The sequence below is a fragment of the Melopsittacus undulatus genome, chromosome 12, assembly GCF_012275295.1.
Source record: "Melopsittacus undulatus isolate bMelUnd1 chromosome 12, bMelUnd1.mat.Z, whole genome shotgun sequence".
Classification (NCBI taxonomy): Eukaryota; Metazoa; Chordata; class Aves; order Psittaciformes; family Psittaculidae; genus Melopsittacus; species Melopsittacus undulatus.
The window spans coordinates 1,615,529-1,628,960 of NC_047538.1; the positions used below are offsets into that span (position 1 = coordinate 1,615,529).

Below are 13,432 nucleotides of genomic sequence, written 5' to 3' on the forward strand. Positions count from 1 at the left end.
TTGTGTAAGGTAGGTGTGTTCAGCCTGAATCTTGCTGGCAGCTCCTTGGAAAGAAGGACCCTGTGCAGAACACTAGTGGCACACACTAAGGGTGCACTGCTGTGTTTAATCATAGAATCACGGAAAGGTTTGTGTTGGAAGTGACCTTAAAGCTCATCCAGTATCAACCCCTGCCCCGGGCAGGGACACCTTCCACTGGAGCAGCTGCTCCAAGCCCCTTGTCCAACCTGGCCTTGAACACTGCCAGGGATGGGGCAGCTACAGCTTCTCTGGGCACCCTGTGCCAGAGCCTCAGCACCCTCACAGGGAAGAGCTTGTGCCTTAGATCCAACCCGAACTTCCCCTGTTTCACTTTGAACCCATCACCCCTTGTCCTGTTGCCACAGTCCCTGATGAAGAGTCCCCCTCCAGCATCCTTGTAGCCCCCTTCAGACACTGGAAGCTGCTCTGAGGTCTCCATGCAGCTTCTCTAGGCTGAACAGCCCCAATGTTCTCAGCCTGTCTCCATATGGGAGGTGCTCCAGCCCCTGAACATCCTCGTGGCCCCCTCTGGACTTGCTCCAGCAGCTCCATGTCCTTCTTGTGTTGTTACATTTTAGACAACCCCACACTGAGGTTTCCAGGTTATTTAATGGCCCTGTGCTGTTGTGCTGGCCGGAGCAGGGTGTTCGGCGCTGCTCACGCTGCGCGTCCTCCAGCCGCCAGGGGGCGCACTCTGCAAGGGCCCCCCTCTTGCCTCCTCCGCACGCGGGGCGCCGCGGGCTCCGCGGGGCACCACCGCCACTGCCGACGGCGCCGCCGCGCCGCTCCCCGCCCCGCGGCCCGCCGCCGCCAACAAGCCGCCGTCTGATTGGCGCCTCGCCTCTTTCTTCTTTCCCGGCAGCCAATCGCGCCCGGCGAGGAGCTGTTGGTGTGGTACAATGGGGAGGACGACCCGGAGATAGCCGCCGCTATTGAGGAAGAACGAGCCAGCGCCCGGAGCCGGCGGCACTCCCCGAAAGCCAAGAAAGGTAAAGCCCTGGGGGCCGCGCCGCCGGGCCCCGCCGCCCGCCCGCCTTGCGGTGGGGCGGGGGAGACCTGCAAACTTTTCCCGGGTGGGCAGCGGGGCCGCCGTGACCTTCCCCACCGCCGCCTCCTGCTGGGCCGGAGGGAGGGCCGCGGGGCGGAACGTGGAAGTTGTGCTGTCCGCGGCCCCGCTCGGAAAGTTGGCGGCGGGGCGGCCGCGGAGGAAAAATGTCTCCGTGCAGCGCGGGAGGGGGGGCAGGGAGGAGCGGGGCTGGCTGCGGGAGTGCGGGAACGGCCTTTGCGCAACAGCACGCGAGGCCGTGTCAGCCTCCCAAGACTGTAAACTTTGTGTGTGGGTGCGGCCGCCGCTGCTGGGGCCGTTCGCAGGCTGTGGGAACAAGTGGAGCCGCGGAGCGGGGCTGCTCCGGCGCGGGGGGGGTTGTGCACTTCGCTCGGTGCGGATGGAAAACTTGAGGCTTTGTTGTGCTCTTTGGCCTTTAATTTCTTCTTGTTTTGGGGCAGCGGCGGTCTCGTGGCGGCTGGAATCCTGCAGGCAGTGTGGCTGACTGCTTCTGGCTGGCTTTGGGAAGGGAGGAAGGATGAGAGAAGGATTTCGGGGGGGGGGAGGTACACACATATTAGTCTTTACGTAAATATGTATGTCTGACCAGACATCCATTATTTTTCCATGACTAATTCAGTAGCAATATGTTTTAGAGTGCTTCTATTTCCACGCATGGCCTTATATAACTGACATTTTGACTACCGTTTTAGGCCAGAATCGCAGTAGAAGCTACCACTTGGAGAGAGTAAATAGCAAAAGGAAGTATTTACAGTCGTAGCAGAAGGAAATCGATTCCTCTTGTATGTGAATGTGTGTGTTGGAATTCTCTGAAGGTTACAAGTGAACCAAAGAAAGGAGATAATACTTCAAGTGGCATCGTTGTGGGTTTTTTAAGCTTAAAATTTTGGGCCTGATCTTCCTTGTAGTGTCATTGAGTGTGGAACTCACACTGGGAACGAGCTTGGATGTTTAGGAAAACAATTATATAAATTTTTCTGTTTTAGAGACTGGGGAGGGGTTTGGGGGAAAGAAATGGTGCAACACAGTTTTTCTTTTCAACAGTCATTTGTAGATTAAGTGAGAACAAACTGAAACACAAGCCCCGAGTTTTGTTTTCTGCCTGTAATGAGAAGCATATTTAGTACGTATAGAAGAAATGGCTTGGTAGATTACAGGCTGTTTTGTGCTTTTCCCTGAATGTGCATTATCTTAGCAAATAGAATCTGTGTGCCAGTGATTTACCTGAAAGGCTAGAAAAACAACTTGAAAGAATTTGATTATATTGCAAATAAGAAAAGCCAGACAGAGTAATTGCTAAGGTAATTTTTTCATGGCATAGAAATTTTATTTGCATTCATGAAGTTATAGATCAAAATACCAGTGAAGTAATTTGGTGGTTTAGGGGTTTTGGTTGTGTGTTATTTTATAGGTTTAAAGTTTAAACTGTTATGGAGTATACAGATTTCAGACTGTCAGAATTGGCCTTTCCCCCTATTTTATAAACATAAGCTCCTTACCAAGGCTCACAAATACATAAAACAAATAAAATACAAATCAAAACCCACCCACCCCAAACACAATAGAGATGAAGCATTTGAGAATAACCAAGAGTAATTCATCTGTGGGATTATACTCTTGTATCATGAAGCAGAAAGACCAAATTCTTAATATTTAGTTGAACTGTTGTGATTACGGAGTCCATATCCATGCTGTAAATGATAAGGCAACTCATAGCATGTGCTTTATTCTTTTCTAATACATGCATATTTTGAAATGATACAATTCTAGTTTCTTTAGGTTTCATCAAAATTATTTTTACTCTTCTATATTTACTCTGTTATTTTAGTATGTGTTGTAACATCTGCTAATATTTGCCATTCACAGCAATTTTCTTGTAAGAAACATGGTATTTTTGTGCTGATCCAATGGCAGTAGCTGCAGTTAGGATTCCAAAATGGTTTCTACTGATATTCCTTCTTTTGCAGATTCAGCTGTTTTTCTTGGATATGGACGTTTCTTAGCCCTGGGCTTTATGGCAAAATAAAGGAAATTGTGATGAGCAGGGTTAAAAAGCAATTAAGAAAAACTAATGTAGCTGTAAGAAAAGGGGGGTGGCAGGAGAAAGATGTGGCTTAAGTTTATGCATGTGAAAAATCGGGATAAGAGGTAGTATTTTAGATTAAATACCGACTTAAACAACTTGCTGGAGAGCAGCTTCTCCAGAGGGCTCTGAAAGTTGAATTTATTGGCTACCTAATCAGATTGGTCCTTTTTTCTTACAAACTTTTCTTTGGCCTGTGTTGCAGGTTGTTGTCTTGCACACTGTGGAGAAAACAGAGCTAAGTCAGAACTGCCAAGTTTAAGCAACTGTGAATGAGTGTGTCCTTTAGAAACACATTTTCCAGAAAAGTAAACTGACAGCTTAATACCTAAGAAATGACTAGACATTATTTGAGAAGTGTATTAGAATTTAGTTATTTAAAGCATGTAATTATTAAATAGCTCATAATTATTCTGTGTTCAGTAAAACAAATATAATTTTTAATGCATCTTAGGCCTTGTCCTTGGACAGTTAAGATATCCATCCTTTGACAAAGAATATTTATTTAATGAATTCTGGTTATATCTGAAAAGGTGATTTTTTCACAGATACTAAAAATGTGATGTGCTTTGCCTGATCGATTGAGGCGTTCAGTATTGTGAAACTTTCCACGTTGCAGTAGGAGTACTCTTTATTTCTGAGTAAATCCTCACGTGGTATCAGTTCAGACTGACTTGCTGTAAGAGGTAGGCTTTCTTAAACTTGAGAAGTTGAGATGGCATTTCAGGATCAGCAGCTGACCAGGTCTAGACACAAAGTACAGATTGAACTGTTTTCCTTGCCCTTGATCTGACCTCTGTTTGCAAATGATTACTGACACAAGGTTCATAATCTCCTTTAGAGCATGTTTAGGATGGCATGGGCATTCTCCTCTATGCACCAGTCTTCTCTGACATGTTTGCCTGACAAGGTGTGTTCTCACCAAGAAGGTGGGATCTTGGTTAGGCTTCAGATGTGTTTCTCAAAGCTCCCTTGCTCTTTGCTTGCACAGCTTCAGCAGTTCAGTGTCTTCCATATTTTTCTTCCTGTAGTGTGCATTCAAATTCCTTTATATCTCCCAGGTGTTAATTTTGGTAGTTACTGCCTGGCTTGGTCATAGGTTTTCAGAGCTGGAATAAATCCTTTACATCTTCCTTCAGTCATCTGCAGTAGCTTAGGAGACCTTGAGGAAAAGAGGCAGTTCTTATTTATTTTTATGCATTGAAATATTGAATGTTGTTGTTAAGCTGATGAGTGCATTTGAGAATTAGAAAGAAATGTAGTAGGATAAAAGGATATGGGGAGGGGTGCAGGGGTGGTGTGAAAAGAATTCAACAGCAACTTCGTGAACTTGGGTAGCATCAAAGATTTTTAACAGAGCCAACCCAGTCCAGTGGTTTGATCAGGCTATAATCTGCTTTAAGGTGCTCTGTAGGCTCTGAAGTGCAAGCAAACAATGCTAAAACAATCTAGGCAGTTTCAGTTATGGACTGGGTGGCAGATTGAAAGTGTTTTTGAAGGAAGAAAGATAGTGATGTTACACAGGATAAAGGTTTGCTCTGCTACATGCTCGTGAATAATACCTTTTAGAAAAAAACAACAAATTTTTTGGGGGGGAGAAGAGGGTGATGTTTTACTTTTCCTGTGCTTATTTATGGTAGGGGTTCCATGCAGTGCTGTGCAGCCGTAGTTGTGTCTTAGCTGTGCTTCACTTTGCACTTTATGTAGGCAACAAACCTCAGTGGCATAATCTGTACTATTGCCTGGAATCAATACTGCATGTGCCTTTCATATCTTCTCTGTACTAAGTCATGCTGTCAAGAGCAGGGGAGAAAAAAGTCCTTAATTTCATTTTACCAAAAGCATATGCTGCATAAGGTGAATTGAGTAGGAGTCTGTCACGAAACCAGAACACCTCTTAAAAACCCTACCTCTTAAAACAGAGTCTTCTGTTATAGTGAGGGCAGAACACCTGAATCGGGTTCACCTGTATCATGGACAGCCTCTGGTGATTATTTATGGTAGCGCAGTTTCGAAGTCTGAAGCCATTGCTACTAAATCTTTTCAAACTTTATTATCTTCAGTGGCTCTGCTGCCATCATAATGTTGCTGTTTCCCATAGTTCTTATCAGATTTCAGGGAAAGCTTGAACTATGGGGTAACTCTTGGTAATACTGTTCCAGAGATAGTGTGAGGTCAAGGTGGGTGAATTATGAATCAATTCTCACCTGCTATAAATGATAGAATAGTTAGGGTTGGAAAGGACCTTAAGATCATCTAGTTCCAACCCCCCTGCCGTGGGCAGGGACTTGGTTTATACCAGTCTGAATGCAAAGTGCAACTTCAGGTTTTGGCTTCACAGCCAAATGCTTAATAAAATAAATGCTGTCATAACAAAAGTTACACTGGATTTTCTTTTGTCTGTAAGCATGACTGTTGCTGAAAGAGCCTTCAATCGCTGCTGCAGAAAGGGGAAATTGAGAGATGAAATAAGTAGGTTAAATTCTGTGGTGGTACAAATCCTCACAGGTTTTTTGGTGAACAGGCATTCTCAGTTCCAAATAATGAGCTGTACTTGAGAGTCACATATATAGGCATCCTGTTTATAAAAGGTAGGCCTTGGATTGCCGTGTGGATGTCATCATAAATGGAAATCACGGCCATATGATGTCTGTTCTTTAAGTTACCTGAATTTATTAGACAGGCTTGTACTTGGAGTAGGTTTAGAAGTTTATTTCCAAACACCAAAGAGCTTCTGAGAAAAATTATTTTTTATTAATTAGAATGTAGCTTATAGAAGGGTGCTAAAGTTTGGTGTGTTGTACACTTGTAGCAAGGATAACATGAAGTGATATTCTTATCTAAGCTTTGTTTCCAATAGATTTACTGAAAACTATAGTTTAGAACTCAAGGCTTCAAAATTTCCTAGCCAGTACTGAGACAAGGCAAGGGCAGGAGGGGGGAAAGAGAAGGTCAACTCTGTCTCTCATGGCAACTTCTGTCTGGTGACTATCTTAATATATTTGAGGTCATCTAACCAGTGGAAATTCTCTTTTAGCCCTTATAAGTGAGGCCCTCTGAATGAGAGGCTCGTGTTACTTTAAATTCCCGTCTCACTTCTATAGCAATGCCACCAGTTCCTAGGAGAGTTTCTGCTCTAAGCTTTCCCAAACAGCAGAGTGCAGTGATTCATTCCAGCCCTGCTTCTGCCTACAGGCTTAAGAATAGAAGATAGGTCTTCATTTCAGAGGGAAAAAATAAGTAATCTTTATTAAAATAAGTAAATGGTGAATCTTCACCAAATTGCATGTATTGACCCCTTAAACTCCGTATTTCTAAGTGTAAATTTTTAGACATACGAAGCCTTGGCACATTCAGATGCTTCCTGAGTTACTGAAAACCGTCAGTGTTATGGCCTTAGTCAGATTGTGTTGTATTTATGTGAACATTGGGAAACGTGTTTACTTACCTGCTGTAATTACAGGGGTAGGGGAGGCTGTGTGCTTTGTTTCTTCTTCAGAAGACTCAGATGTACTATTGTGTACACACTCCTTTTAGAAGTTTCCACATGTGCAGCTGGGGATGGATCCCCAGGTGCTACCAGAGCCTTGGCAGTGGGAGACTCAGCAGGGCATCACAGTATGCATTTGTAGGAGCAGTGGCATCAGACATCCTCATGTCTGCAGTGGGAGCCTCTGACCAGTGATGCCACCAACAAAGCAGAATTTCCATAAGAAGAATTCAGCAAAGGGCTCGAATGTGGTCGGGAATGCAGTGTAAGGACTCAGTGCTGACATCAGATCTTTGTTAATTAAGTACTAAGAGCACCTTCCATGCTGTCCCTGTTACTTTATCTCTCTGTTTCTGTGTCCTTAACTTAAAATAACAATATGGTCTTCATGATTGTAACAAGTTGGCATATTTCTACCTACTGAGGTATTTAACCTTAGAGCAAATAAATATATATATCTAATGTAATAAAAATATTTGTCTTGGGTTTCCATGTTTTTCCTTATGCTTTTGTTTCTTTCAGACACTTTTACTTGTATGATTTTTTCCAAGCTAAACAAAAATACATCTCAAACACATGCTGTCTCCAGTTACATAACCTACAGTGGGAAGTGCAATAAGGCACTAGGCAGCTTTCCAGTATTAATCAATTTTTTTCTATTGATCAAGGTTATGTTTGAAACTGTGTGTGACCTGAAAGAATAGCAGATGAATATTCCACTGCTGATTCTTTATTTTAGTAAAGACAATGTGTTTTAGAGTGATTCTCTTCCTTTCTTAGGAAAATACTTTTTTAATTTTCCTGAATTAAATTTTCTGTTGAAAAGCAGCTTTCCTTGCAAGAATATTGCATTATATTAGGATTTTTCAAAAGTTTCTTAGAATCACAGAACTGTGTAGCTGTTTTTGCACAGGAAACCTCATGATTGCTGTTTTAGGGAAGAGCTTTGAGGTTAATGTATTTGGAGGTTATGTTCCAAACCAGAGAGGGGATGAATTCCTGCAGAACAGGAGAATAGCCACTGTTTTCCAGAGTGAAACAAATGCTTTTCCTTTTTATTCCAGTGTGTCTTATTTTGTGATTTTAGAATTGTCTGGTTGTTTACTCCTGTACAGGAGAGCAAGCTCCATGAGTCCCTGATTGCCTTACCTGGTTTAAAGCATTTGGGTTTGCTTTCTCCCATAAGTCTGGATGACTTCTATTCACAAGGGGGGAGTGAGTGAACGAGCTATGTGGACTTTGTTTTAAACCACGACAATGAATAATCCTTTCTTGAATTTCTTTGCATTACCTTATGCTAAGTCAAGGGGTTTACCAGAAATTCTATGGTTTCCTTACTCTCCTATGCAATCTCCTACTTACTTTTTTTGTTCTATATTTGGAGACTCTGACTTTTATGGTGGATGCAAGGTAAAGTCAGTCATTGATTTTAAGTGTATTCTCATTCTGTTTAGCTTGAATTGTGTCTTTAGCAAAGACTTTAAGCTCTACTTGTAATGAGAATCTTCCTTACCTCTCAGGTTTTTTTTTACTGCCTTTCTCTAGTTGCTTTCTTTTTAGGTTTCATCTTTTCAAACCTATTTGAAAAATATTATTGACATTGATTCTGTATCATTCGTGACGCTAAACTTCAGTGCTTGTTTTTATTACAATTTACCCTAATTTTGCATCAACCATTTATTTCACTTGAATTGTTTACGGGGATTGTCTTACACTGAGGGCCTACCTACAAGTGCCTTGTGTAATTCACCATGCAGTTCTAAACAAGCATGTTTAACCTCACCTGTGTGCATGCAGAGTCTTGATAGCTGGTTATTTCTGAGGAGAGATACAGGCTCCATCTGTGTGTGTGTGGCTGAGAGCTGTTGCATTGTGAGATCTCTGCAAGGTAATTTGTGTTTGTGAAGTCTCTCTGCAGATTCTCATGTCACTGGATTATGAAACTGCAAAATATCAAAGTAACTTCATAATCCACTTATTAGCTCTTCAGCTCATTTTCCAAATCAACAAAAAGGAAAAGCAGTTGTCAGACTGGAGTGTGTGTATTTTTTTAACATGTCAAACCTTCATATTTGTTTTGTTATTCTTGCCAAGAGCCTTACACAGGCTGACAGGAATGACTCTGTTCTGAAGAACTGGCCTTCACTTGCTGTGTCAAGTTCCTCAAGGAAATGTTACAGCAGTCGGAGTTTTTACTTGGGTTAGTGAAATAAGACTCGCTAGTATTTCTACATCTGTAGCTAAGAAATCAGATAATGTCTGACCATCAGGTATTCACTGACAAATATTTACTCACCTTTTAGACACTCTTTCCCCGCACTAAGCAAGCACAATATTTATTTGGATCACCTTGGATCACCTGTGCCTGGAAGTTGTTTAGGATGAAACTCTGAGGAACATTTAGGAGATTACTAGACTTGCTGTTAAGAGTTAATTCTGTTGTCACACTTCCTATCAGAGTTCTGCAAGAGCATTTGATATACTGTGATTAATGTTTTCAACTTCAAAGAAGCAGTATTATTAATGTAATGATTGACACTAGTGAGAGTATTAATAATAGCTGAAAATCTATCATCTGGTTTATTATTACTGCAGAATGCCATGGATTACTGAGTGGTAACCATCAGCTACACATCCATCCAGCTTGCATTGAAAGCCAGATGCCTCACTTGAGTCTAGTCAGATATGAATCTTGTTTTATTTGGCAGTTGAAGCAATTTGATTGTTGAATGGGAAACGCTGAATGATTCTGGAAGTTACTCAGTTCATACAGATTTTGGTAAACTTTGTTTCACATTGCTGCTGCTCAGAGCTGAGTCCCATGCAGACTTCCTATGCTGGTGTCAGTGACGTTAGGAGCCAAGTGTCTAGGGAGTAAGCTCTGGGGTAGAACTGCTCGACTGCAGCGATAGCTTATCTCTCTTTAGCACTAAGTTTGTGTCAGAATGTTAAAATACACACTTTTGCCATAGAGTTGTACTCTTGAAACTCATGTGACATTGCTGCCAAATTAGAGCTGTGTGGGGCTTTTACTGAGTAGGTCATGCTGCATTTCAGTGAATTGAGTGAAAAAATTGACTTGCTCACAGTGTTCTGTTTCAAGCTGCAGGTGAAGAGCACAGAGTCCAGTGGTTCCAGTTTTATGGACCTTTGTCTCAGGGGATGCAAAAACCAACTAGATTTTGTGCCACAACTTCACTCACAGCTACCAAATCCTTAACTGTTCAGTGTCAGCCTCCACTCTCTCGGGCTCTCTACACTCTTAGTCCAGAGCTGTGGGTTTTTTCCAGTTCCTTGCCTGCAAATGAAAAGATGCAGGTTACTTTTCAGTGAAGTTTTCTTTCCTGTTGGCATTTTATGCTATGTAAAGATGTGTGCCAAAAATTTGTCCAGCTTAAATTTGATCTGAACAGGTTAATCTTGAATGTAGCAGTTAACTGAGCAGAAGACACATGTATTTGTGCTCTGACTGTGAGTTCTTTTCACGTTGTTTGAAAAATGGAGGAAGTTGCCATTCCCTATAGTGACTTTGAGCCTGTAGATCTTGCTTGGTTTCAGAAATGAAGCAGGTACCAAATTGCTGTCACCTGGTTTGGGGAAAACAATTTAGTAACTTCTGTTGTTGTCCCTGTTAACTTAAGCACCAACTGTTGCTGTTGTTCTGTGGTGTGCTGTTGTGCATCTTGAGACATACACTGGTTGGGCAACTGGAGCATTACAATTTGAGTTCCTTTGGAAGTGTAATTCAATATCTTTTACTATCAGAGAAGACTGAAAAGCATTTCTCAAAGGAATTACCAGTGAGCTGTAGCTGAAGTGAATTAAGAGCTTGGCTTCACAGAAGCACCTGAGCACATCTCAGTTTCTCTGCAGATAAAAATGGTTTGGGGTCTGTATTGTACCTTAAAATAACAATTGTACATATTTACCCTCTTCTTTTATCTATTTGTATATATTAGAAGGAACCTCCAGTGATATTCTGCCTTATGTCCTTGGATTGTCACTCTGAGGTTGGGAAGTTGGAGGGACATGAGTTTTTTTCCAAATTTAACAGATGCAGAGAAGCAAAATTTTTCATGCTGCAAATGTCATGGCAGCAGCTTCTTGTTAACAGTTAAAGATGTTTCTTCTTAGATTGGAAACCCAGTTCATTAAATGCTCTAAGGTTTTTAATGGGGACTGATGGAAATGCACTACATATATAGTGTTAGTTGGTAATTCTGTTATTGTCATCTCTGCTGAAGTTGGTAATCATGGTGTTTTCCTTGTACAAATCTGAGCGTGTGTCATTTGACATGCTTTTTTTATGTCTCTGTTCTTAGTGTTTGAGCAAAACACTCAGGGAAGTTAATAATGCTGTACTTGCAGTAAATAATAGCCTTTAAAACCGTACCGAAGAAGAAATGCTGTTTAAGGCAGGCTTGCACTGCATGCCAAAGCTGATACTTTGGCACTTTGGGGTGTGCTAGTGACAGGAGGGAAGTAAGGGGGTGTGTGCTGTGGGGAGTACCACTGAATATGGTTTCCAAAGTATTTTTCCCTTCTTGAAAGACAAGATAGGATTCTATTACAAATCTATTGGATTGCTGCTGATAGCAGTAAAAAAAGATTTACCTCAACAAAAACTGTGTTCTGTGTTTTTCCCTTTTGAGTCCCCAAAGTAGAGATAATGTCTGCAAGTTGTACTGAGTTAAAATAAGAAAATTAGGCTAAAGGAAAGAAAAAGGGGAATGAATGCCAAGGAGGGAACAGAATACATTGTAGAACAGAAGGGGGTAATTTCACTGAGAATATTTTACTGTATTGTTGGAGGAAGATTTCTGACAGATGACATGTGTGTCTGATAAACAAAAGGATTCTTTTGGAAAAAATAACAATATAAAAGGACAAATGTGAGAGCATTTAAATAGAAAATGTTGAGTGTGACCTTGTAGCAGTTCTGAGGGGTTTAATTTTATACGTAGAGATTTAATCTGGCAGTAGCAGCACTGTCTGGATCCTGCATCTGTGAGAGGCTTTGCTCTTGTTTCCTCAGTGTTAGAGGCTCCTGTTGTAGTAATCCGCGTGCTCCGGTTTGATACAAAGGCAGTTTTGTTTCCTGGGAATTGTAGCCCTTGTACAGCTGCATTCTCCCAAGTAAAGCCACAGCCCATGTCTGGACAAACGTTTGGATAAACTGCACTTTTGGTCTTCCAAGCAGTTGCAGCTTTTCACCTTTCAAGAGTTCTGTTTGGTGTGGTGGAGTGAAACTGCTCTTCATAGCAGAAGGCCACCTTTAGCAGCAGTGTCTGAAGGGCATCAGCTTTAGGGTCTGCAGGTGGACTCAGCAGTCCTTTCGTTTTTCTTTATTTTTTATAAGTATTTTCTCTTTCTAAATGTCATTATTGGTGTGGCCACCACTGTTTTTGAATATATCCAGTGTGTCAAATAGCTGAGTAAAATTAAAGTCCTAAGTAGTTACTGCTAAAGATAACTGAACTAAAACCCCTGGGTATTTTTAATCTAACCCTCTCAAATGTTTAGTGATCCAGACAGAGCCATGGCAAGTATTTGTGTTGTTACAGATCAAGGCAGGCTGATCTAATAGTGATCCTATTAAACTTTGTGATGCAAGTTTTTGTGTGAGGTCTTTCATTTGCATTATCTTGTAGATGATTCTGTCAAATTGCATGTTATTTCTTAATTATCAGAGTTTAGCTTCCTGTCAGGGGCAGAAAAACATATCAAGGAGAGCTATAGTGAATGCAGAAGCACCATTTTCTGGATTCAAGTAAAAGCGCACATTTGTTGAAGCATAAATTCAACTTTTGAGTAATTCTCTGTGTTTAAATGCGTACTTTGGATGCTCTATTTTTAACTGAATTGTCCATAAAAACTGGCTAAATATAGAGAACACTAGTTATTTCTGGAAAATCTGTATGCCAGCTGTCATTTCTTTCACTGCTGCTTTTGTTTTAATGCTTAGCAAACTAAAACCTAATGGAATATACTGAAGGAAGGCTGTTGATCACATTTTCTGTGAGGGTTGGCTGTGTCAGTGGTGCCTGTGGCTGGCTATCAAGTGACTTACTAGGAATTTGTAGTGAATGGTGGGAGGTTGTGTTATTGGGGAGGGTAGGAGGTAGAAATACACAACTGTGTTGAGTGATGGAGAAATTTTAGGGCAAGTCTGAGCGCATGTTTATGTGCTCTGCTAATTTAGTTTTAGAAATATTGGCATGGGGCAGGGATAACATTTTAAATCTTGCAAAGATGAAAGCTCCTTGTTTAATTATTTACATTTACTAGTGTCATCACAGTTCTCGTGTGGGTTAAAACTGCACAGAATTAAACCCTGTAGATGTTTGTTTGCTGCACTTGGTAGTTGTTAGATGACATTCTGTACCGTTTAAGTCATTATGGATGATGTCTAAACCATGACAGATGAGTAAGTCTTCTTTTCTATAAACTTAACACTTCCTATGATTTATACTTAGCTTAGTCAAAAGTCATATCATATTAGTGATTTGCACGAGATGCTGCCAATGTGGATGGCAAACAGATGTGCAAAAAGATAATATAAACTTTTTGCCCCTCTTTCTGTTACTGAGGAAAATGGCACATAATTAACTTAAAAACCAGGAAGTGTAGGAAGACTACTGAAGAGAATTCCTATTTCAATATTTTGAGGACTAATATAATATCGCATATTTAATATTAAGATTTTCCCCTATAGGATTTTTCAGGCTAAATGATTCTTTACATCTGAATTTTGTGAAGAACTTCAGCTTAG

The 13,432-nt window shown here is 41.3% G+C and overlaps 1 protein-coding gene across 1 annotated transcript in view; it reads left to right on the forward strand.

The window, feature by feature from the left end:
- PRDM2 (PR/SET domain 2) overlaps positions 1-13,432 on the forward strand; it is a 55,844-nt gene that overhangs the window by 25,725 nt on the left and 16,687 nt on the right. Inside the window, exon 6 of the mRNA XM_013130834.3 lies at positions 884-1,010. Coding sequence (XP_012986288.3) covers positions 884-1,010 — 127 coding nt within the window. The remainder of the gene's footprint in view (positions 1-883; positions 1,011-13,432) is intronic.